Below are 24682 nucleotides of genomic sequence, written 5' to 3'. Positions count from 1 at the left end.
AAGTGTTGACAAAATATTTGGCAACAATGTTGGCAAAAATAGTTTACAATAGCATTTTGAAAACATTTTAAAGATATTGTTGTAGTGTGTTTTCATACAAAACGTTTTAAAACGTTTTCATGATCTTTATATAACCCGACATTTTAATGTTATTAAAACGTTTTTACGTAAACCAAAAGCCAAAAGATAACTTATATAAGTTTTTGGTGTTTGCTTGGTTGTGCCTTCATGTATCTAAGAAATCTCTTCCGTCAGATTCCTCCTCATAGGTGAATTTGATATTTCTATTATGTGTTCTGCTTTCAAAATCAGATTCTATAAATGAGTTGACCCAAATGTTTATCTACAAAGGCAAGGGACTGGTATACCGATACGCTTGAGCGAACTGATTTAAAAGGTGATATTACAGGGCTTCAGCTTCTGAGGATGAAATAATAAAATAAATAGAAGGCTTAAAATTGTGCCAAACTTATTCATTCAGTTTCTATTCATCAACACTTTATCCCAAATTAAAATGAATCAAATCGAACAGGTAATAATTACACAATTAAAAAAGCTGTTTTTCTCAAAAAGTCAAAAAGTCGATATAAGGGCTTTTGCAACTAAGCTCTTAATGTGCGTAGTATCGTTATTGCGCCTATGCAGCCGTGCTATTAGACCAATAGGTTAGTAGACCAATTGGTTAGTAGACTAAATGCTTGTTAGACTAAATGATTTATAGACCAAATGGGTATTAGACCAAAAGGCTTTTAGACTTATTGGTAATAGGCCAATGTGTATTAGACTAAATAGTTGTTAGACTTAATGGTTTTAGACTTACTGGTTATTAGACTAAAGGGTTATCGGACCAAATAGTTATCGGACCAAATGGTTATAGGACCAAATAATTACTGGACGCATAATAGACCAAGTGGGTTTAGATGATATGGATGTAGACGAAATGGATATTAGACGAAATGGTATTAGACCAAATGAACACAGGTTCACTAGATGCACACAGCTCTTCCCCTGTGACAAGAACAAAGAAACAAACACACCCCAACAGACAAAACAAAACAAACACATGCTGATTACACTGCTGGGGCGTAGCAAGAGCCTCAACGGCCCGTGGACAAGGAGCAGTGCTGGGTCCTTTTAACATCTCCTTTAACATCTCCTTTATCAGCTCTTATTTCATTTTTTTTCTTTTGTTTGGGGCCCCCTGGACCTCATAGATACACCCTATCCACCCGCTTGCTACACCCCTGGATTCCAGCAGGGCGCGACAGTGCCAAAAAGTCAGTCAGCATAATAAACTAACAGTTATTTTTATTACATATAGGCATATGGAATACGAATAAGATGATTATAATAATGATTACACAAGTATAGATTACCATATTGATAATACTGATAAAGACTAATAACTATGATATTTAATAAATAATTGTCTTCAAAATGACTTTTTCAAGGATAAGGAAACGCGAAGCATTAAAACAAAAACAAAAAACGAATACTGGTATAAATCACTTTTACGAGCCTCTCTAGCTTTTACTTGTCAGTTTGTACTTAGAGAAGAAACATCCAAGAAAATATGTTGCACGAGTGACGTATCAAATTCATCTTATAGTGCACTTCCTTTAAGTTGATAATGATGAGATACCACTGTGCGAAAAATATGTTACCAGCAATAAAAAAAAATTATTATAGTTTTATCTCAAAGAAGGTGCTACTCTACATATTTTGCATTTAATAATTGTTTTAAAGCTACAGCCAATAATCTTAGTTTATACACTTACATTTAATATAGATCATAAATATTTTTTTGAACCTTCAAGTTTTGTTTTTCATACTCTGCTTCAAATCTGAAATGTAATCAATCACGGTGTACAAAAACGGATTTATGAGAGCATTTATAGGTAATATAAAAACTACCGTCCAAGTGTACACACTTAATGGGATCCGAACCCCTAATGGAGACAGGATTGACATCAAAACTATGGGCATCCAACACATAACATTTATACCAACGATGGTACCCATGCGCAGTGCCATTTTTATGTTTTTTTGGATGTTTTGAGAATTAGCGGCTTTTGCAGATTTCCGGGCAACAAAAAAAATGGCAATGTATGCAATAGCGATTATCATACATATGATAAAATTAACCACTGTATAAAGAGCTAAAGCAAAATACCACGACGGTCCTGAACCAGAGGAGACTTCTGTTTCAAATGCTAGCACAGATTTCTGGTTTAAAGAAATGATTTGTATTTCTTCACTAAAATTTGAAGGGCGCATTATAAATGGTAACCCAATACACACATCGGTAAGACCATAAAACTTACTGTCTGATGTACCAGCTAGCAATGATGACACTAAACCTAATGCAATAGTAACCACCCAAATCCAAAAGATCAGCAATACACATTTTTTGCGTTTCATGTGATTGATACTAAAAGGGTAAACACACCGATGATATCGATCAAATGTTATGGCAGAGAGCAGAAGTAAAGAGGTTTCACTTGATATTACAGCTAAGAAATTTGCAAGTCTGCACAAATAACTTGAACGCCATTTGTCTGAATTAAGAAAAAATGTTTCACCATAGTATATGTCTACCCCAGCCAAAATAATCATGTACACACCCATAAAAAAGTCGGCTATGGCTAGGTTAGAGGTCAAAAGATTTGCAATGATTTTCGTTTCTTTTTTCTCTTTTGATATGAAACGCAAAACACACACAATAAAATTGCCTACGATAGTTGATATTCCAAATAGCCACAGAAATAGCCGTAGAGTGATATTTTTCATCAAGCGTCCGCACATAAACAACACAGGTTGTGTTTCAACGGTGACACACTTATCGACAGTCTTGTGGCAACATAATCTGTGGTCGTCGACATATCTGCAAACAAATCATTTGTTATACAAAGATAATTGCAAATAAATCAGCATGTGAATAGGTCATCGTAATAGACAGGCGGAGTAACACAATTAAGGGACAGAGTGGACAAAAACACAAGACTGGGTTGCTATGATTCATTTTATAATAGGCCCAAAATACGGACCTATGGAACCCATTTAAAACAGGGGTCACGGTTCACATGGGGGAAAATTTCACACAGGTGCTCAGATTGTGATAAAATTACACGAATGCATTCCTCAGGTTTAAGGTTTCGGGAAAAGTATAGTCTGACCTATATGTATACGTATTTATAGTGGGAGCAGCATTCTGAAATGAATTAGAGGTTAATAACTGAGCATCGGTTATTTGGAGGGAATTGTGAAAAATCTAAATATTTTGCCTTTGGAACCGAGGAATATCTTACGCCCCTCGGGATATTCCGAGGTCCAAAGCCAAATGTTTAGATTTTTACAATGTCCGACATATTACCGATGCAAAGTTATTAACCTCATAACCGTCACTTTAATCTCTTCACCTTACAAAATAACACAAAATATTGCTCAAAAGTTTATAAAAATAGATGATTTTTACATCTTCCCTTTCCAAAAATAAATCAGGCTAAAACAGGACGACCAATAACAAAAGTACGTATCACAATCTGTGCAAATATGGTAGCGCGCAATCCAAATACGGCAGCCAGCGCGCGCGCAGTTGGTTCGATGCACAACAACACGCAAACGCCGGTCAATTGTGTGCGTCATTGGAACAATTACGCATTTTGCGGTCAATTGTGAGATATTAATTACCTCGATTTGCGTTCGCGTTTTCACAAATAACTAAAATGTAATTGGATCGCACGCATCGCGTTTATTAATGAGGTTATGAATTAGACAATAATAACTGCGCACCATCTATTTTGAGGTCATGGTGGGACATTGGAGGGTTTTTGGGCCGAGGCCGAGGCCGAAGCCGAAGCCCAAAACAAAACCCGACAATTTCACAAATTGAACTCAAAATAGATGGTGCAAAGTTATTTAATATTGTCATTCATTACCGTCGTATCTGATATTTTGAACAAATCAAAATGGCATGTTATGTTATTCTATGCCATAAAACGCTGTTATATATAAACAGTTTTAATTATTATTATAACCTACCCTACAAAACAAATCGACCAGGCGAACTTGACATTAGCGCCGACAACAAGAGCTACCAATCACAGAAGTGCAACGGCATCGCGTGTGTGTGTGCGTTGCCGTAACGCTTAGAAGTCATTGTAGCGCGTATCTGTGACAAACACCATGTTCCAGGAGTCATTGTGAGTTATTCATAACCTCATGAATATACGCAATGCGTGTGATCCAATCATAGTTTATTTTTTTGTAAATACGCAAACACATACCGAGGTCATTAATATCTCACAATTGACCGCAAAATGCGTAATTGTTCCAGCGTAAAAATTAGTAATTTATTAGTCGTCCTATTTTAACCTGTTCAATTTTTGGAAAGGAAAAATGTCCGCAAAAATGGTTTATTTTGACAAATTTTTGAGGACAATCTTGTGTTTTTTTGTAATGTGAAGTGATCAAAGAGACGGTTATGAATAAGGTTAATAACTTTGCATCGGTAGTACAAGGTGTCCCATAAAAAGGTTACATGTAGAAAATTAGCTGCATTTTGCGACGGTACAACAAAACAATGTCATTTTCTCAGATTTCATTCATTTATCCTTCTTGTAACTCTTTGTTAAGTTTCAATTCTGTATCTTAAAAGCAACTTAACTTATGAGCGCAAGATGACAGGGGTGTCAAGAGTGGCTAACCATCAAAATATTGCACAACAAAAGTTTTACCTAAGCACACCAGATTTTTTCTTTATTTAATACTTCAATTTGTGTTTCTCCTATTTTTTACTGTTGAACATATGTACAAACATATTGAAAAATCAAATATTGTGCACTGAAAATGAATTAGTTTTAGTGCTTCTTGACTCTTGGTGGTAACAAATAAAGGAAGATGGTTATTTGATAAGAACACGTTTTTGGTGAAAGCAGTTCTGCACGCTGTATCTCCTGTCATCAACATAGTGAAACCAGGAGTGAAATTAATAACAATCTTTTGCATTTAGGCCTTGTTTTGATTTTGTTGACTTGAAATCGCTGCTCTTTGTTTTTACAAAGTGGCTGTGACGGTGGTATATATAATGAACCACGTGTTGCATTATGTCACGTAAAGAGCTTGCTCAGGAATGCGTGGTATGCGGGCTAAGTACATAGGTTTTGAACTTGACATTCACAGGTACTAGTAGAGGGTACATAGATAATGTCGTGAAAAGGATGTTTATATTTGTTACCATTAACTTGGATTGTTTTCAAAAATCTATATGTAATCTTTTTTTGGGACACCCGGTATTTCGGGTATTGGGAAAAAGCTAAACATTTTGCTTTGGACCTCGGAATATTCCTCGGGGCTACGCCCGTCGGGAAATTTCCTCGGTTCCAAGGCAAAATGTTTAGATTTTTCACAATGCCCTCCACATAACCGATGCGCAGTTATTAACCTCTAATTAAATGGATTCTGTTGGAATTAGGGGTAGGTTAATCCCTTATGTATCTTAATTTGACTAGGCTACATGCACTTTATAATTATATAATGCACTTCATTATAATAACTCTCATGCTTCTAGCAGAAAGTGCACATTTGTACCGGATGACGGAGCTTAGAAGCTATACAGAAAAACAGGTGTTAGTTCGTGTAAATTGTTTTTATGTTCCCAGGGCCCTACTGAAAACCAGTGCTTACTTTTTTGGTTATTATTCTTATATGCTATTTTTGCATTAAAAAAAAAAAAATAATAACACAATAGTAACAAAAGTTATGTATATTATTGGGGCAAGGAATCCAATTACTACACTGAAATTTCAGTGACTCCAATCAAGCGGTTCAATATATATGATAGGAAATGAGGTACCGGTACATCCTAGCGGTACCTTATTTCTTATCATAAAAAACAATACGCTTGTCTTGGGTCACTGAAATTGCAGTGTAGTAATTGGATGCCTGGCCCATATAATATACATAACTTTTGTTACCACTGTGTTATTAGTGTTTGAGAAAAATGCAAAAATAGGCACACATTTATGGAAGGGTGTAATACCCCCTTAAGGTGTTGGGTAGTCTTACAGTGTTCTGAGGCTACTTAAACCATCAAATCCTCCATCAGCTACACGCACGCGACTTTCATTGTCTTTGCCTTGCATAATCAACCTGGAAATACACAAACACATATATCTATAACTTGGATATTATAGCGCGTCTTGATATGTCCACTCGTATTTTCAATACGCCACTGATTATAATATGTATATTAGCAGTCCCAGAACCACGCCAAATATGGATTAAAAGACCTTTGACCTTGGATGTACAACAGCATGTTATGATCTAATGGGAAACTGTGCACATCAACAAACATCATTTCTATCAAAAAGGCAACGTCTGATATAATTTGAAACCACATAAATTACTAGAGTTGGTTCTTCTCTTGGATTTGGAGCAAGCTTTAGAATATCGAATGTTGCGTTTTGAAATAAAACAAACCAGAAATGTATCACCCATTGTAAAAGATATGGCACATGTACCGAATACATGTACATACATTGGCTGACCTTGTGGATTTCCTGGCCCAGCCATGCTAACCACATAAGGAGATTATACGATTAACCTAGTGCTGCTATTGTCATAGCAGGGTATTATTATGTAATACTCCTGATCCATATTTGGCGTTCTCTTGGACTGATTATAGTTTGCTTCGTCAACAAACCTAACCTTCGACGCAGAGCATTCCGTACACGCATGTGACCCTATGTTTCAATGAACCGATAGTGTTACACATATTTGTTAACACTATTTATAAATTTACTGAGCTCCATGTCCTGATCTGGCTACATACACCAGACGTACGGTATCGTCACCTTTGACTGACTGAGAATGCTCTATTTACCCAATTATCTTTAGTCACAGCTTAGCTAGTATATTAAATAATATGATAACATTTCAAGATACAAGATTCTTTTTTTTTCTTACATTAAGTGAAGGTTAGGGAGTCCTCGGAAAGTATCTTTCGTAATAGAATGGAGACCCGTGCTCTGTAACAAACTAAATAAAAACATGAGCAATATTGTGTATTATCAATATTGATTGCAGTTGTAAATGCATATGGATAAAAAGTGTTGGAAAACTACCTCATTTATGTTTTCGTGATGTGTTGCCGAGGCTAGTTCCTAAGTTCCATGTGTTCTTTTATAATTGTCTGTAACACTTAATAATAAGATATAAGCCGATGGAATAGGTGTCCCCTATGGACCCAGTTTCAGAAACCGTTTTCCCGTAGAAATATGGAGACACAACATTATAATGGGGTTCATATAGACGAGCGTAGCATTTTATAATAGCAAACAGATCTTTTGCTGATTGCTTTTGCTTTTAGAGGGGCTCGAACCCACGACCATCACTGTTCATGATGCTCTAACCACTAAACTATAGCAACTCGTGTAGCTAGTAGCAGTTATTTACCTATACCTCTTCCAGTCCGTTCCGACTGCCTGTCCAGGAAGCATTGCCGGGCCAGGCAGCACATTGCCTGCGCAGGCTGTCTCGACTTTGGTAACTCTTCCGCATTGGCAGACAAACCTCTAAATAGTTCATGGTAATTGTATAAAAGATCGGGGAAAATTTTTCGCGAACGTTGTCAAAATAAAATAAAAACCATTCTGGTTAGCATATAAATAGATATATGGATATGGATCAATGGATTATTAGTGTTTATTATGTCTACTTAAATTAATCCTGCACATAAGTGAGCAAATCAAACGTTTTCATGCTAAACCCCTTATTGGTTACAAAGGGGGAAAGGACGCATACATGATCTCATGAACAAATCATGCGATTTTGCTGTTGGAGAGTCTGTCAATTACAAAATAAAAAGAGGTTCAGCCTATAATGTTGTGTATAATTAATGTATTTCTTGTGATATTCCAGTTATGGGAAAACTGATCTGGCTTTTGTATGATTTCCTTCATAGTACTGATTTAAAATAAGTGTTGGTTTTAGTTTTATGGCTGATGCGCTTGAGAACCACGAGGGAACGGTCAGCATTGGAGGCAGAGTAGTATCCAATCTTCGCTTCGCTGATAATATAGATGGCTTAGCTGGCAGTGAGCAAGAACGTAAGTCCCTGATTAAAAATCTCCATCAAACATACATCACAGAGGTATGGAATGGAAATAAGCGCAGAAAAGACCAAGCTGATGACCAACAATCCATCAGGAATCATTGAAGTAGTAGAAATAAGTGAGCAAAGGTTAGGCACAGTGACCAGCTTCAAATATCTTGGTGCGATGATATCAAATGAAGGGTCAAAACCTGAAATGCTCTCCAGGATCGCACAAACAACCAGTGCCATGGCAAAATTAAAGCCATTGTGGAACCAGGGTGAAGAAAACTGTTGTTCCCTATGACGACCTACAGTCAGGCAACGTAAACTACGTTTGTACGTCCACATGTCTCGCTCCTCTGGGTTAGCAAAGACAATCCTACAGGGTACAGTGAATGGTTCAAGCAAAAGAGGACAACAGAAAAAGAGATGGGAAGACAACATAAAAGAATGGACTGGCCTGAACTTTTCCATCTCACAGAGGGCAGTGGAAGACAGGAACAGATGGAGAGAGAATGTTAAGATGTCATCAGTGGTCCCCGACGACCAACCCGGTTAAGGGAGCAGTAACCAGTAAGCTATTGATATATACTTTAGCGAAACATATTCTATTTACAGTAGCGTATACAGCCCTTTTCCAACGCCAACCCCCCCAATCAAAAAAAAAGAGAAGAGAAACTGGAAAAAAAAGTGAAGAGAAATGCCTTTGTGCATGTGATTTTAACGAAATTAATCTCATATTTGACCCTTTGATCTTAAAAAGCAAATTTAGGCGCGTTTCACGCCAATTTGTTCCAATTTAAACCATATTTGACCATTTAAGCTTAAATAGGTTATATTTACACGTTTCGTGATTTTTTCTTAGCTCACCAAGAAATTCGCACCCCCGCCTGATTTAAACACATTGAACTTCTGAATCTTCTTTGCTATATGATATGATTACAACAAACATATAACATATACTTTACTTACAGCATTCCTAAGGAGGACAAATTACTTAGAGTCCCTTCTGATAATGCCTTAATGTTGTTGAATGACAGATCACTGAAATAAAGATGATATTCATAATACTATAATCATGTTAAACCAACAATAATTGCCCCAAAACAACGATGTATTTATTTAGAGTTCATGAATACAAACTTGAAACATTGCTTATATCCGTAACTAAAGATCGTTTACTACGAGTATTTACACCGTGATTAGTGGGAGTTTTGACCAAAAGAATCGACACAAAATTTCGAGTCCCCCTCACCCCTTGCATCCTCGTAAAATTTCCGGATTTCCCTTGTTATCCCATTTTCTCCACTTAAAACTTAAAGTCCCCTTATGGTTTAAGTACAAAAAATCAGATTCCTTCTCCAGACCCCCAAAAATCACATCCTGTTTAAGACTACCACTCCCCACCCCCACCCCCACTCCCACCCACCCACACGTGTAAATTAATATTGAACGGTCTCTAAACGTAAATCGTTTATTGTCATAAAACTGAGTTGCCATGTGTATAAATACAGAAAGTACATTTATTTTCATGTTAATTTTGTATTCAGTTTTTGTTGTAATTGTTGACGTATGCAGCAATTTAATTAGAGAATAAACGTATTGTTTTTAGCCGCTGGAGTGCATCTATCGACTCATATAACACGGGCGACATCACAAATTTTAAGTAAAGCAACGAGGTGTTTTACGCCAAAAGTAATGATGTCGCGTGTTATATGAGACGATAGATACACGACAGCGGCTAAAAACAATACCTTTATTCTCATTCTTAAACACTTCAATTCAAATAAATATATTAATCATAAGTATACCAAAGTTTCAATAAATTTAAAAAAAGGGTTGTGTAGCATTATTTGTTTTACGCACTTGGACCAGCTGTAATAAGCGTCACATGTTATTGCGTTCAATCACAATGGTTCATTATGTAAAAAAAGAGACCGTTTTTAACGTTGTGGCATCTGAGTCCATAGGAGTCAACTCTCATACAATACACTAATAGGCCAGGCCTTTTCATGTGTTTTTTAAGGCAAACCTGACTGCTATGGACTCAGGTGCAACTTTTAAAACATTCTCTGTTTACACAATTAACAATTGTGACTGAACGCAATGACGCGTGACGCTATAAATTTGTCCACATGTGTAAATCGTATAAGGCTACATCTAACTGTTTACATTTGTACATTTTGTAAAATATTTTTCGATTTATTTTAAAAAGTGTTAAGGGGGAACTTATAAGTTGTGGACCCTATACCTTGAATGCACAAATGCTAAACATGGCAAGTGCTTATGACATAATATAGGAATGCTAACTGCATTGCTCTTTTTTATTTCACAAAAATGCGATTGTATATTTGTTATTGTTGCAGCCTGTATACGCGCGAGGAAGAGAACGTACAGAAAACCAAGCTGTTGCAAGCCAGTAAATGTATCCACAGGTATTTCTATCAATTGGTTGTTTCTCAAAGACCTGAAATGAGATAAATGAGTTATAAACTATTTAAAATAAACATTAAATGTTATGATCACAAATAACGATCGCTTAATATTACTTTTGAGCTAACTGTAAATGAATTTAGAAACCCTGAAATAAATACCAGTCGAGAGATATAATTTCAGTGAACCATTTCACTGAACTTCCAACCTTTTCAAGGAAGACTTGTTATTGCGAAGTGACTGCAAATCCATGCTACGTGATCCGATTACATAATCTTCCGAACTACATACGCATGTAGCCGTCTGTCACACGCGTGGCTTGCTATTCGCGGTTCAGGTTCACGTAACCTCCTTCAATGCATTTACATAGAATTGGATACCAGGGTGTATTCTGATTCGTGAACTTCTAATTATCACACTTTTGGATACCTCCATATTTGGGTTTACCTAATAAATTATTAATGACCCGTACGTTATTTACGTCATGACGTCATGAGAGCTTGTCTCTCGTCTGATTCGAAACACGGCAAACATTTGCACTTTTCTTCCCATTATTGTTATATCATGAAATACTATAATAGCGGAAGTGTTAGTTTTTTTATATTAGGAAAATATGTCTGCCGATGACCCCATGTTGAAAATGGCTAAATATGCTGTATTAATTCAGGAAAGGGGCCGGAGATTTGTCCACCATTTTTATTTTTCAGACGACTGGAAATTTAGTAGATTTGTCCTAACTATAGTTCGCACATTGAAAAGTGAACTTCGAAGTACGTGGTGCGAAAATTCTTGCCGTACCTTTTTTGATACATTTACATGCATGTTTCAACCGGGACGGTTACGTTCTTAACAACGCATCGGTATAAAGATGACCGCCTATAGTTTATATAGTAGAACGCTGTGCTTGCTATCCACGGTCTAGTGAGTGGAACCCGTGGGATCGTAGGTCCGGGAGGTGTTGGTGGTTTATAGCCGGGCGGGGGAAACAGCACACAGTGTCGACTTCCTATTCGATAAATATAAATTTAATACTCCGTTGGTGAGCGACGGGCGACTCTTATTTCACCGAACGCAAGAAAAGGAGTTCTATCTGATTGGCTAGCAATCGATCGCTTAGTAGTCAACTACAAACTCAAAACTGAGCATCGTATTCAATTCGATTGAAATCGATATTCTATTATTGCCGTAGATAAAGAGAGTGATAGTGTGTCAATAATGTACATTGTATTGCAGCTGGATTTTACATGCATTCTTTTATATAAATTTTTTCTCAAAGAGTTGAATATGATCAAAATTTTTACTCAGGATTTCAATTTTTTTACCCGCAAATTGCAGTTAAACATATCCACAGCAAAATACCGGTCCTCACTAATTAGTGTAATTAATTTCCAGTTAGTGTATTTAAGATAAAACCTGACAACAAATAAAATTTTCTTGCAATAGAAATATCATATGGGATACTGATATGGTAGGCCGCAACCGCCACAACGTGGAGCTGCTACGCGTAGCTGACTTTTTGCTCCGTGGAGCCAAATTGACCAATCATGATCATGTTAGAGTTTTTCATTACTCGGAGGTAAAACTGACTAATTAAGTACGACTTACTCATTACGTGAAGCGAATTTATTCATTAAGAATTTGCCAGACGAGCGTCACGTAGTTGCAAGATATCCTCGGTCACGAAAGTTATGATTCAAAAAGTAGTTTATGAAAAGTACGAACTGACTTATTATTAAGATGGACATGCACTCATAAGAAACTCATACAGTATTGTACATAACTATATAGCTAGGCAGAGTGGTGGTAAACTATGCACACAGTTCTGCGATCTGCAGTGTATCGCCGGGAGCTAATTTGTATAACTTGCGCGGTGTCCCTGCGGAATTCGACCTTCAGCAAACTGCAAACCAGTTCGGATTTACTTTATATACTAGTAGTAGGCCATACATACTGTAGTTACTGTCCGTTTTCCTATACACAATACTCAGTGCGCTCAACCTTTGACGCGTGATCTCTACAAATAGTGTATGTTAGAAGTATAGGCCATTGCCTAGTTGACGTCACTACTGTGTAAAAAATAACCGGCCAATATTTAAAGTATTTTCTGAAAAACTAGAAAATATAGTTTTGTAACATGTCCTAAATTTTTAGCTAATTTAGGTGTTTGGAAATAGTGGTACTTTTGTACCAACAAATATGAAGAAATTATTTCTAAACCGTGTTAAGTCATTAAGCTTCTCATTTTCAAGAACGCTGGTTAACAATAAGCAGACTATTGTCTCATTTCGTAAACAAAAGCCCACAGTATTGTTACCAGTTAGCAGCCTGCACAACCGATTCTTTAGAAATGCTTAGTCGCGCTGAAAGTCGATCGATACATGTTAAAATCAGCACAATTCAGAGATACACCTTTTTGCTATGAAATTAATTTTCTCGGTCAAATATAAAGCAATATTTTTTTTTCTTCAGTAATGTCAGTTAAAAACTTGGTGCTTGGATATACATTTTTTTACAAATCCTGGTGTTAAAATTAAGCATCAAATTGTGTCTTTTAGTGTGATATTTTTGATTTTTATAGGCCTTCAGTTCGCACGCGAGCTTTTTACGGAATTCATTTTTAGCGTCTCAAACTAATATAGTTTGCTAAAGAAAGATATTTCCCACCTCTGTAAAGCACATCGTGTGGGTCTATATATTATAGTTTTGTTAGAATTTCCGTTTTATTTTACCCTTTTTCCCTTCATACTCCGAAAATGTCTAACCAGGGATATCTCAGTACTTTTATCTCGAGAGCAACCAACAGAAATAGTCGATATTTCCTTTGTTGTTTATCCAGGTCAATTTTCCATTGAAAGCAAATTGCCCGACCAGCGATTAAATCCCCAATTGGGTGTTCTGGTTAAACATGATCAGTAGGAGCGCTATAGGTCTGGGAATTTCTTTGCTATATTGAAGTTCTGGCAACACTATAGCCATGCCGGTATTCCTATTAAACCCAGGGATATCGATCCACAATGCTAGTACTACACGTGTTGATTTTGAAATTTTTTCAGCCGACAGTGAAAGATGGTGAAATCAAAACGGAAATTCTAACAAAACTATGATATATCGCTCACGGTGATGTGCGTTAGAAAGTTGGGAAAAATCCTTCATTAGCGAACTATCTTACTTTGAAAAGCTAAAAGGTTGATCCAAAAAAGGCTCGCGGACAGAGTTTAAGCCTATCAAAATTGAAAATCTTACACTAAATGACTAAATTTCACGCCTAAGTTTAACACTAGAATTTGAAAAAAAATACAGTATCAAGCACTACAATTTTTCCTGACATTTACTGAAAAAATGAAAATGATTGCTTTTCATTTGGCCGAGAAAATTAATTTTACATCGAACGTAGCTCATTTCAACACCAAATTCGATCGTTTGTATTGCCTCATTAAATGACTGAGTGAGCCTTGCCAAACAAAAGAATCGGTTGTGCAGGCTGCTAACTGTTACCTTGCGTTCGCTTTATAATCGTTCACCCAACTGAAACTATAATACCAGCTCATTGCTCATTGCACAGGTAAAACAGACACAAGTGCAGTGTGTATTTAACCAGAGAAGATCTGATGTAACATAGTTGAGCCGTTTTCATTGAGTGTTATCTTGGTTTAATAGCTTTTAATAGGGTTTAAGTCCTTCAAAGGTCGTGGTGAGTTCTACTGTAGACATGACTGCATCATGATTATTTTTAAGTCAACAACATTCAACAATATGATCACCGTGATAGTATGAGAGTATCAGTACCGTGGGTGTCAGTGATCCTGGCCTGACACAGTAGACAAACAAACAAACAAACAAACACGCCACACACATGACACATGCATGCAAGGTAACATTGACTATACACTAATCAAACAATGGTATTGATCCTGTACAACTGGTCGTGGTTTATTTACAATCGATTCATTTAAATTCCCCATAGTAAACATTAATTTGGCAAGAGTTTTCTCTCTCTGGAACGAGGATGCATCCACTGGCTCCGCCTAATGAAAAGATCTAACATGATTGGTCAATTTAGCTCCGCGAAGCGAAAAGTAAGCTACGCGTAGCAGCTCCACGTTGTGGCGGTTACGGCCAGCCATATATTGATCATGCGAAAATCGTAAAACATAGAATAGAAACAGTGTGGCAGGCGCTCAAAATCTCAAATTGTATGCTTAGCCTGAGTTGCACGGCCTATCTCGAATAAAATCACCATGCGTAGTTGTTGAAAAACGTGAGGATTCATCGTACTATCACGGCAATTATTAACACGAAGATATAGGGATGTTGACGGTGTGCAGCATTTCTCTTCATCTTCTTTCTATCTTCCTCCTTCCCCTTCCCCTTAGGCAAAAATAAAACCAGAAAGGGTGCTACTACGTATAATACTAGACTACAAGCACACGCAATCCATGTGATCTGATTACGCAATTTTCCGAAACTACATATATTATGCATACGTAACCGTCGGTTGGGCAACGGTCATACGTGTGGCTTGCTATCCCCGGTCTGAAGGTTGGTACCCAAAGGGCCGATTGTTCAAATCCAGGAGCGGAGAAAACAAAATGTATTTCCATCTTCTTTTTACTTCTTTCCTTCTTATTTGCTTCCCCTTAGGCAAAGAGGATGTTAGCAATGATTATCTCCCCTCCGAGTGTCAAACGGCCATATAATTAGTACTAGTATGTATTAATTCAGTAGCGTAACCAGGAGTTTGGTGTGAGGGGGTAAAGCCAAAATGTCGTCTCCATTTGTTAAATTTGTTGTCTCATTTTATCCCTGAACAATTTATGTGGCGGCACTCTGTCCCCACAACCCCCCCCACCCCCCACCCCCCACCCCGCTACAGGCTACACTACTGTATTATTTGAAAAGACGACCTGTTACGCTTCACACTGCCACGGCGTATTAAAGTAGACAGACCCTCGGTTCAAGTTATAAGTTTTTGTTTCTCTTTTGTTCAGGAACCGAAAATCAGGGGATTAAAAGCTAAATTTATACTAAATTGTTGAGCAACAGCGATTGGTTTTTACCCAATGAGGCAGAGCGCTTTTTGTAACGTTGAGGAAAGCGACACTCCCTCATTGGTCAAATACCAATCGCTTTTCCCTCAATGGTGAGAGTAATCAATTCAAATTAAGTGTAGAATGGACGCACACTAGTACCGTAAGTATATAATAGCCTATTGTCATGATTGTGCAAATCTTATTATCGGATACATATCCACATTTGTGTTATATACAATGTAGACAATCATAATCGGATATCAATCACGCGTGGACGGTAACAAGACTGGTGAGGTAAGCGTGCTGGAAGTATAAGCGTCATAAAAATGTTTGTTTGTTTGTTTGTTTGTATAAGATATCAGCGATGCATGATAATGGAGATGATTTGATTATGAATTAGTTTAGTTTCCCCGCAGAGCACAACCCATACCCATACCTATTACCTAGGCTCTCTTCTCCACTCACATATTTTGCGGTCACACGATTATGTAACAAACTGAAATGAAAACCGGAACTGTTTTCTACAGTCAACTTAGGTAGGATAATAGGAAACCACATGACCAAAACCGAAACCAATCCTCATAACTCATAACTTGAAACGACTAATATATCAGTACGTGCAAGGATAATACTAAAACTTAATATTGTTAATGACCCAAGAAATATATTTGAAAAATGTAAAATGAAAATGCAAAACCAAGCATATATATAGATTGCTAATCTACATGTTCAAATGACAACTTACAACCACTGTAGATTATCAAGTCCATAAAAGGCTTCATTAGAAATATTAGTCACATAATTGTCGCTAACAGACCTGTTGTCAAGTAATAAAAATATACGTAATGTTCAAGGTAAGTAAATTTTCAACACTGGAAAATATATATCAGTAAGAGTTATAAAATTAATGGAGCTACACGATACACGGAGCTTTGCATTACTGTAGTTTCTTTAATCGTCAGATGCAAATAATAAAATTACAAAATAATACAAATTACAAAATACAAAAAAATTACATTGACGCACTCTGCGTAAAAAATGCGTGTGCGTGCGTGTATAAAAAGTACGCACACAGTGACGCGTAAACGTTAGTGTCGCGCTGCGACCTACATGACAAGAAGATTTTCATAAAATTAGAAAAGTTAATAAAAAAAGTTAATACAAGTGCACTTAGACACAATTACATACAACACTCGTAGCCGGTTAAAGCGCTTGAAATGTCCAACATCAATTTTTGGTAATTGTCCATTTGAAACTTTCCTGGAAAAAAGAGTCATCAAATGATAAATAATAAAACACGTAATATTTGTTTCCGAAGTGCCAGTAAAAATGTACCCTTCTGTTTATCTATTGTTCCTAATACATGAAGTATAGACCTCTGGAAAAGGTGGTTGAGCACTTTCGACTACTTTTGGAGTAGAGGCTGTGCTTGAATGGCTTGGTTTGTCATGATTTTAACACCACAGAATGTATATTCATGTCTGTTTACGCATTTCTGTTAAGTTGAAACATGACAAATTATCCGTCTGATAATTGTATACCCAATGATCGTAAGTGAGGGTATGCCGTGAAACTATTAGTAACGGTTGCCTTTTCCAGATGTCTATACTTTGAATTTGTTTCTACGCTCACCTGTAATGGGTTTAGGCACTTTTAATATCCAAAGTTAGTTACCTGAAAAATAATACTTGTTATATTACGCCCCCACTATTTATAGTGGTTGAGCACTTTCGACTACTTTTGTAGTAGAGGCTGGAATGGCTTGGTTTGTCATGATTTTGACACCACCGAATGTATATTCATGTATACGCATTTCTGTTAAGTTGAAACCATGACAAACTATCCGTCTGATACAGGGTGTATCAAAATGATTGGTATCGTAATATGTGACATTTTCAAAAATATATCAAATACATATAATTGCTAAGTAATATAGTTTTTGTGCTTGAAATAGAAAGGAGAATATGTTAACTTATTGATCTAATAATCTGAAGATAATAGGTGGGTGCATATGGGGGCTATTATCATTTAAGCAAAGATCGACGTAAGCATGGTTTTACTTACACCGCACAAGATGAATAGGTTCATTGCTTGAACTATTTATTGCATACATGCTCTCAATCATTATCTTAGTTCAGTTTACATAACATAAAATTACTTTACACGTATTTTCAGAAAGATAGTTCCTGAAGTGTCTGCCTTACGACTCTGACAGTGTGAGGTGAAGTCCCGTGATCTTAAACTTAACACCTGTGATGGATCCATTCGGTAACTGCCCATATCAAATTTTGAAAAATTGTAAGATATAGCATGTTTGCACGCTCTCGGAAACCGTCTTCTAAATCTTATCTACACTTCTCCATACGTCGTGTCAACCAGTATTTCTTCACTATAGAAGCACGCTGAAGTGTGGAATATTGTGGAGACATTCCAATAACTCTTACCATGCCTAACCTAACAGACACTGTCTACAGTCTATAACCATTCTGCCGCACAATCTACTTAGTAGTCTCAATGCATCTTATACTAAGATTTTAATTCTCGCCAGGGAAAGTGTTAATACACAAACGTCTTTCACCCCACTTAAATTATTCAAATCAATAAGGTACGGCTTTGACATTACTCTCAACCAATAAATATTGAATAAAACATTTATATACCATACGAATGAAGAACTAGGCAAGGAAAAAATAAAATATTTCCAAGATTTTAAACATAATCATTCTCACAAGATGTTTATAGTAGGGATGACCATCATAATTTCATGTTGCCGCTATTGCTACAAAAGATTGTTTTCTGGAAAGAACTCATCAACAGAAGTATTTTGGTGGTTAAATGGTCAAAATCGGTTAAAAACTTTTCGAATTATGACTTTTCAAAGTTTCCCATTCTGACCGGTCATTGGAACGAAATAAATTGACAAAGTCTAAAAACAGCAATGTGAGCAAAATTGGTATAAGCATATATTTACCTTTTTATATTTCTTTATTTTAATATATATGCAAACATGAAACAAGCATAATGTGAAAGTATCAAAGGGGTTTCTTATGAAATGGCACTTTACTAGTCTATAGCATTAAGTATTTCTTCAAACCGAGACACTGAAATCATGCTTTTAGAAAACATTTGCCAAAAATCATCCATAATGGCCGAAGTGGCACAAAATCAAAAGTCCAGGTGAACTTTTTTTCCACAACAATATACACTACACATAAGAAAAATACTAATGTACTACAAGGGATTTTCAACATAGGAATCCAAACAATCAAGTACCAACATGCACAGCTTTGTCCTGATATCACTTCTGGGGTTTTAACAAAATGTTTAACCTCTATTGTGATTGGCAGCAGCATAAGGTATCTCTTTGATAGCTGATAATGCCCAGCCATTCAGCAAGTGGCTAATAACTGACCTTGATAGGCTTGAATGAATACTGTCATCTGCTACAAAACTATCACACTGTAGGAACTGGTCACTCCATATGCTACAGGGAGCACAGTACTTTAACAATGGAGTGAAAGACTTATTATTGATTAGGCACGTAATTTAAAAGTACAGCTCCTGTGCGTGTATAGCAGCAAGTCAGTGCAGATGGTATAAATATAAGAAAATGTTTAGGGTTGAAATCAGGTGAAAAATACATCGAATGGGCACGAAACTTCACATTTATGTTCAGAAAGGTGTCTTCTTTGCATGATTCGAAAGGAGTATGGAAATTCCAAAGGGAAGCTGGTGATTTAATTTGTAACTCGAGATCTACTTGTTCAATTTTTTAACCTTTTTACAGAGGGTATTATAGAGGTATTGCTGGCAACTCGTTTTGCACCTGAAATTATTGACATGAATATTTTGTGCCATTCTTGAGCAGTGCTGAACTCAGCCACTGGCAATTAAGCGCACTGTGGCGATGGACCAATTTGACTCGCACTTACAGGAAAATGAAATAAGTTATGTTGCTGTAATTTGCAAGATAGTTACAAAATATAATTGGCATTAACATCTCCAATCTTTACAGAAAAATTATGAAAAATAAAAGAATGAGCTCAATTTAGAAATGTCTGTGCAAGCAGTGCACAGTTGAGCTCCCTGCATGTCTATGGGAGTGTTCTAATCAAGTTGATGCTTCATTGGTCATCCCTATTTATAGTAAACTAGACCTTTGAAAATGTTGCGCTACTGATCCAGCGTTACGATGAAAAGTGTAAAAACACATACTTTCCTTTAGAATCATGTAACTTCTGAACGGGATGTGCTATCTATTATGTATTTAGGTGGGACTTACCAGTGACATTGGTATAGAAGTCCATTAGCAAAAGGTCTAAGGCCCCGTCCTGGGCGATATCAGGTCCGTATTATAATAAGTAGGGATGGGCGTATTCCCAATATACTACACTCCTCCTTTCTTAGCTAGTCCCGTGGTAATTCGATGTATGTAGCAAAGTTCATAAATTCTTATAACTTGTAATGTAACACAAACAGTTTATAACTTCAACTCCAAACTTGTAGAATAATGTTCTTGAAACGCGTAACTTGGCTAACTCAACTTTTAAAACGTAACGTATAATACATTCTTCTGTGACATTGTTACAGCTCCTCAATCAGTCTCCGCGGAGGTCGTGTATTCCTCTGCGAACGACGTGGCACCGATGATGGATTTGGACGTGCATTTTTTTGAGCTGCTGCTTCCGAAACAGTTCCGCGAGATACTATCGCTGGCCTTGGAACACGTCTACCGGTGTCTTGTCACTAGTGCTTTCACTTGGAGACGGAAGATTTGGACTTGTTTCTCTTGGAGTCCCTTCCCTTGGAGCTGATCTTTGAAACGACGTTAGTGGCAAATCACTCTCTGTAGCTGGTAGCAAATTGCTTTGAGTAGCCTGTCGCGATGGCATCACCTCTCCTCTCCGTAAGTGATCTACATGTCGTTTCCATACTCTACCATCCGTAAGCGTCACAATATACGATTTAGGCGCTGACCGCTCTGCAATGGTACCATGTTTGATCCTTTCTACAGTCTTTCACCAGCACTCTCTCACCAGGAAAGAATTATCTGTATTTGCTGTGCATGTCAAAATGGTCTTTCTCCATTGCTTGTTTACTGATGACTCGTTCTTGCAGATTTGGACGAACTAGCGATAGTCTTGTTCAGATTTCTCGTCCAATAAACAGCTTCGCTGGACTGCATCCTGTTGTTGGGTGTTTGGTAGATCTGTATGTCACTAAGAAGTTGTCCAATCTTTGCTGTATATTCCCTGTAGCTGCGCTGATACCTTTTTTGAATGATTGTACCATTCGTTCAGCTGCTCCGTTGCTAGAGGGTTGATATGGGGATACTCTTATACTATTTACTCCTTGTTTCTTCAGGAAGTTTTGATATTCTTCGCTCCTGAACTGCGGACCGCTGTCGCTTACAATTTGAAGTGGTAACCCATATCTCGTGAATAATTCTCGTAGCACGTTAACTGTTGCTTGTGCTGTCGTTCTCTTCATTAGTATTACTTCTGGCCATTTTGAGTATGCATCTGTACTGACTAGGAACTTTTGTCCATCTTTCTCAGCGAAATCTATATGGACTCGTTGCCATGGTGCTCCAGGCCACATCCAGGGCATCAAAGGTGCTACTGCTGGCTTGTTTTTCACTTGTTGACAACTGGAACACAGTTTGACCGTCTCTTCAATTTCGTTGTCCATGTTTGGCCACCAAACCCAACTGCGTGCAATCTCCTTCATGCGCTGTGTGTAACTCTTGCAGTATATCTTGTTGATACCTTGCTGTAACAATCACTCTTAGGCCCCATAATATGCGGTCTTATTCTACTGAGAGTTCATATTTGCGATTGAAGTAGGGTTTCAAACGTAAATCGTCTACTTCCTGTAGCCATCCAGTTCTAGTCAACTCTAGTACTCTTGACGATACTGGATCAAGTTGTGTCGCATTCTTGATTTCCTTGCTCGTTATTGGTAAATACTCCAACATCTTGTCTTCTACTCTGAAGATTGCGTCTTCTTCTTTCTCTATCACTGGTAATGGTAGACGTGGTAGACAATGGTAGACAAGGCGTCTGCTAGCGTGTTCTGCTTTGCTGGGATGTACTTGATGTCATCAATTATGTGAATGCGGAAAGCGTAATAGCCCATCGTTGCAGACGTTGTGCAGCTAATGTTGGTATACCGGTCTTTGGTCCTAGTATTCGTTCCAAAGGCTTGTGGTCAGTCAGAATTGTGAACGATCTTCCGTAAAGATGCATTCTGAACTTCTTGAGTCCAAACATAATTGCCAAGGCTTCTTTGTCGAGTTGAGCGTAACCATTCTCATGCCTGTCCAGACTTCGTGATGCATATGCGATAGGTCGTCGTGATCCGTCTTCGTAAACATGCATGATCACCGCTCCAACACCGTATGGTGAAGCGTCCGCTGCCAACTCTAACGGCAATTTAGGGTCGTAGTGTGTCAGTATCTTTTCAGATGTCAATATGTTCTTGACTGTCTCAAAAGCTGTCGTGCAAGCGTCTGTCCAGTTCCATGGTTTATCACATAATAGTTCATTCAGTGGATGTATCACCGTAGACAGATGAGGTACGAACTGAGCTTGACAATTAACCATGCCAAGGAATGATCTCACTTCTATAACATTCGGCGGTTGTAGTGCATCCTTGATAGCTTTGATCTTGTGATCCGTAGGTTGAATTCCTTGAGCTGAGATTCTTCTACCCATGTACTCCACTTGCTGTTCCATGAACTTGCATTTCTCTGCTTTTACTCGTAGTCCATACTTCTGCAATCGTACTTTCTCCAGATTGTGAAGATGTTCTTCGTCGTTTCTTCCTGATACTATAATGTCGTCCATAATCGCACATGTGTAATCCAGTCCTGCCAAAGTTTGATCCATGAATCGTTGCTGGACTCGAGGAAATTCCAAAAGGTAAACGTGTATAGCGGAATAATCCCTTCCATGTGGATATTATCACCAACTCTTGAGATTTGTCATCTAACAGCATCTGTTGATAAGCACATTTCAAGTAAATGTTGGTAAACTTCTCACCTCCCGCCATCTTGCTGAATACTTCTTCTGGTGTCGGCATTGGAAATTCGTCTGTATGTATAGCTTGGTTGACGCTAACTTTATAATCTCCACATAATCTCACCGTTCCGTTTTGCTTTGGTATGCAAACCAGGGGTGTCGCCCATTCACTAAAATCTACAGAAACGATAATACCTTCATCTTGCATTCTCTGTAATTCTCTATCTACCGCTGGACATAGGGCGTACGGTACGGGTCGTGCTTTGTGAAATGCTGGAACTGCGTTTTCCTTCACATGAAGTGTTGCTTTCATACCCTTCACTGTACCCAATCCTGGTTGAAATACCTCACTATACTTTTGCTTCAATTCAGGCACCGTGCATGAACTCTTGACACTGTATTGACCTTGTTGTGGAAACAAATTATGCCGGTCTAAGATTATCTCCGCTAGTCAATCTCTACCAAATAATGGTGGTGCATAGCTGTCTGCATCTACAACAACTAATCGAAGTAATCCTGCGTGTTGATCTTGGTACTTTACATCAACATTGATCTCTCCTGCCAAGTTCAGAGGTGTACCGGCATAAGCATGTAGTGGACGAGACACTGGTTTCAATGGAAAATTTCTGAAATGCTTCAGATAATCCTTGATGTTAACCATCGACGGTTCTGCTCCCGTGTCCAACTCCATCTGTAAATTCACTCCTTCAATTTCCACTGGTAGGAATACTGGTTTTGACGATGTGTAATTTACACTGTCTTGCGCGTTCTCTTGTTTGTCGTCATCATGCGTGTCGTCTCGTCTGTCGTCACTATCGTCTGTAATGGTGAAAGTAGCGTCACGAAAATCTTCAAATTGTTCTTCGTCCTCTGTTATGTAGCGTACTGTGTTTTGTTTTGCATGGTAGCCTGACGTTGCATGACCACATTCTGATTTCAAATGTCCTACTCGATTACAGTTCAAACACGTACAATTATTGTATTTACAGTCATTTGGCGAATGATTTGTCAAGCCACATCTGTAGCACTTGCGTTTCCCATTGGCATGATTGTTGCTGTGTCTGACGCCCGTGTTGGTGGTTGACTTCGTTGACCAAACTTGGGTCTAAATCTCCCCCGTCCACTTCCAGAACTTCTGTTGTCCATGTCCTATTTTGTTTACCATTGATGGCATTTTACCGCTGATATCCTTAACATTCTTCGTTGCCTCTTCTTCAGCTATTGCCATGTCTACCGCTTGAGCAAAATTATAATCCTTTTCTTGGGGACCCAACAATTTCTCTATTGTATCTTTAGATCTTAAGCCACAAATGAACTGATCTCTTAAATTCTGCTCCAACTGATCTCCTTGAAATTCACATGAAGCAATTAATTTCTTCAAGTTGGTAGCATAATCACTGATAGATTGACCAGGTTGTTGTTTACATGATCTGTATCTAAATCTTTCTGCTACTACTGAACGTTGTGGTCTATAATGCTTCTTTAACAGGTCTGCTAATTTCTTGTAGGTCTTACCATGAGGCGGATCTGGGTAGCTGACATCCCGTAATGTTTTGTACACATTATTTCCTACGCTACTCAGTAGTATAAGCTCTCCTCTTTGGCATCTTATCCTCCGTGTCAGCAATATCCATAGCGATAAAATATTGTGATAATCTGTCCAAATAACACTCAAAGTCGCCATCCTGATCATTAAATTCCTCACAAATTTGCCTTCGTGACATCGCGCTAGATCGTCGATTAGTAAGCTTATCTCTTCGGTGCAAAATTCTGCAGTTACGTCGTGTGTCGTCTGCTCGCGAGTCAAAAATTTGCAATCGTAAATAACTGTTTTAAAGTCCCAAAATGTCCGTCGTACGTTAGCCAAGTTATCCGTAGGTGCTATAACAGTTCCGTCACCTGAAACTTTGCTGTAGGTTCCTTAAAAAATGATTCTCGTTGCTAATATTATGTATTTAGGTGGGACTTACCAGTGACATTGGTATAGAAGTCCATTAGCAAAAGGTCGAAGGCCCCGTCCTGGGCGATATCAGGTCCGTATTATAATAAGTAGGGATGGGCGTATTCCTAATATACTACACTATCTTTAAGATTTAAAATTC

At 37.7% G+C, this 24682-nt stretch overlaps 1 protein-coding gene across 1 annotated transcript; it reads right to left on the bottom strand.

Moving 5' to 3' along the window:
* Positions 1-23031: 23031 nt before the first annotated feature.
* LOC140161691 (uncharacterized) lies at positions 23032-24264 on the bottom strand. Its single transcript, XM_072184992.1, has 2 exons — positions 23760-24264; positions 23032-23525 (listed from the first exon to the last, which is right to left on the bottom strand). Exons 1-2 carry the CDS (start codon positions 24262-24264, stop codon positions 23032-23034), a joined length of 999 nt encoding a protein of 332 aa, XP_072041093.1.
* Positions 24265-24682: the final 418 nt, after the last annotated feature.

This window comes from Amphiura filiformis, chromosome 10, assembly GCF_039555335.1.
Source record: "Amphiura filiformis chromosome 10, Afil_fr2py, whole genome shotgun sequence".
Lineage (NCBI taxonomy): Eukaryota > Metazoa > Echinodermata > Ophiuroidea > Amphilepidida > Amphiuridae > Amphiura > Amphiura filiformis.
The sequence above is the reverse complement of the archived record's forward strand: the minus strand, read 5'-3'. Positions and strand labels throughout refer to the sequence as shown.

What these genes read in the sequence shown, in the direction of transcription:
- LOC140161691 (XM_072184992.1), bottom strand. Translation starts at nt 24,264, where the DNA reads ATGGCGACTTTGAGTGTTATTTGGACAGATTATCACAATATTTTATCG. An exon ending in GAATGTTAAGGATATCAGCG is followed by an intron (nt 23,526 to 23,759) that starts GTAAAATGCCAT and finishes GTAATCGAGTAG; the next exon opens with GACATTTGAAATCAGAATGT.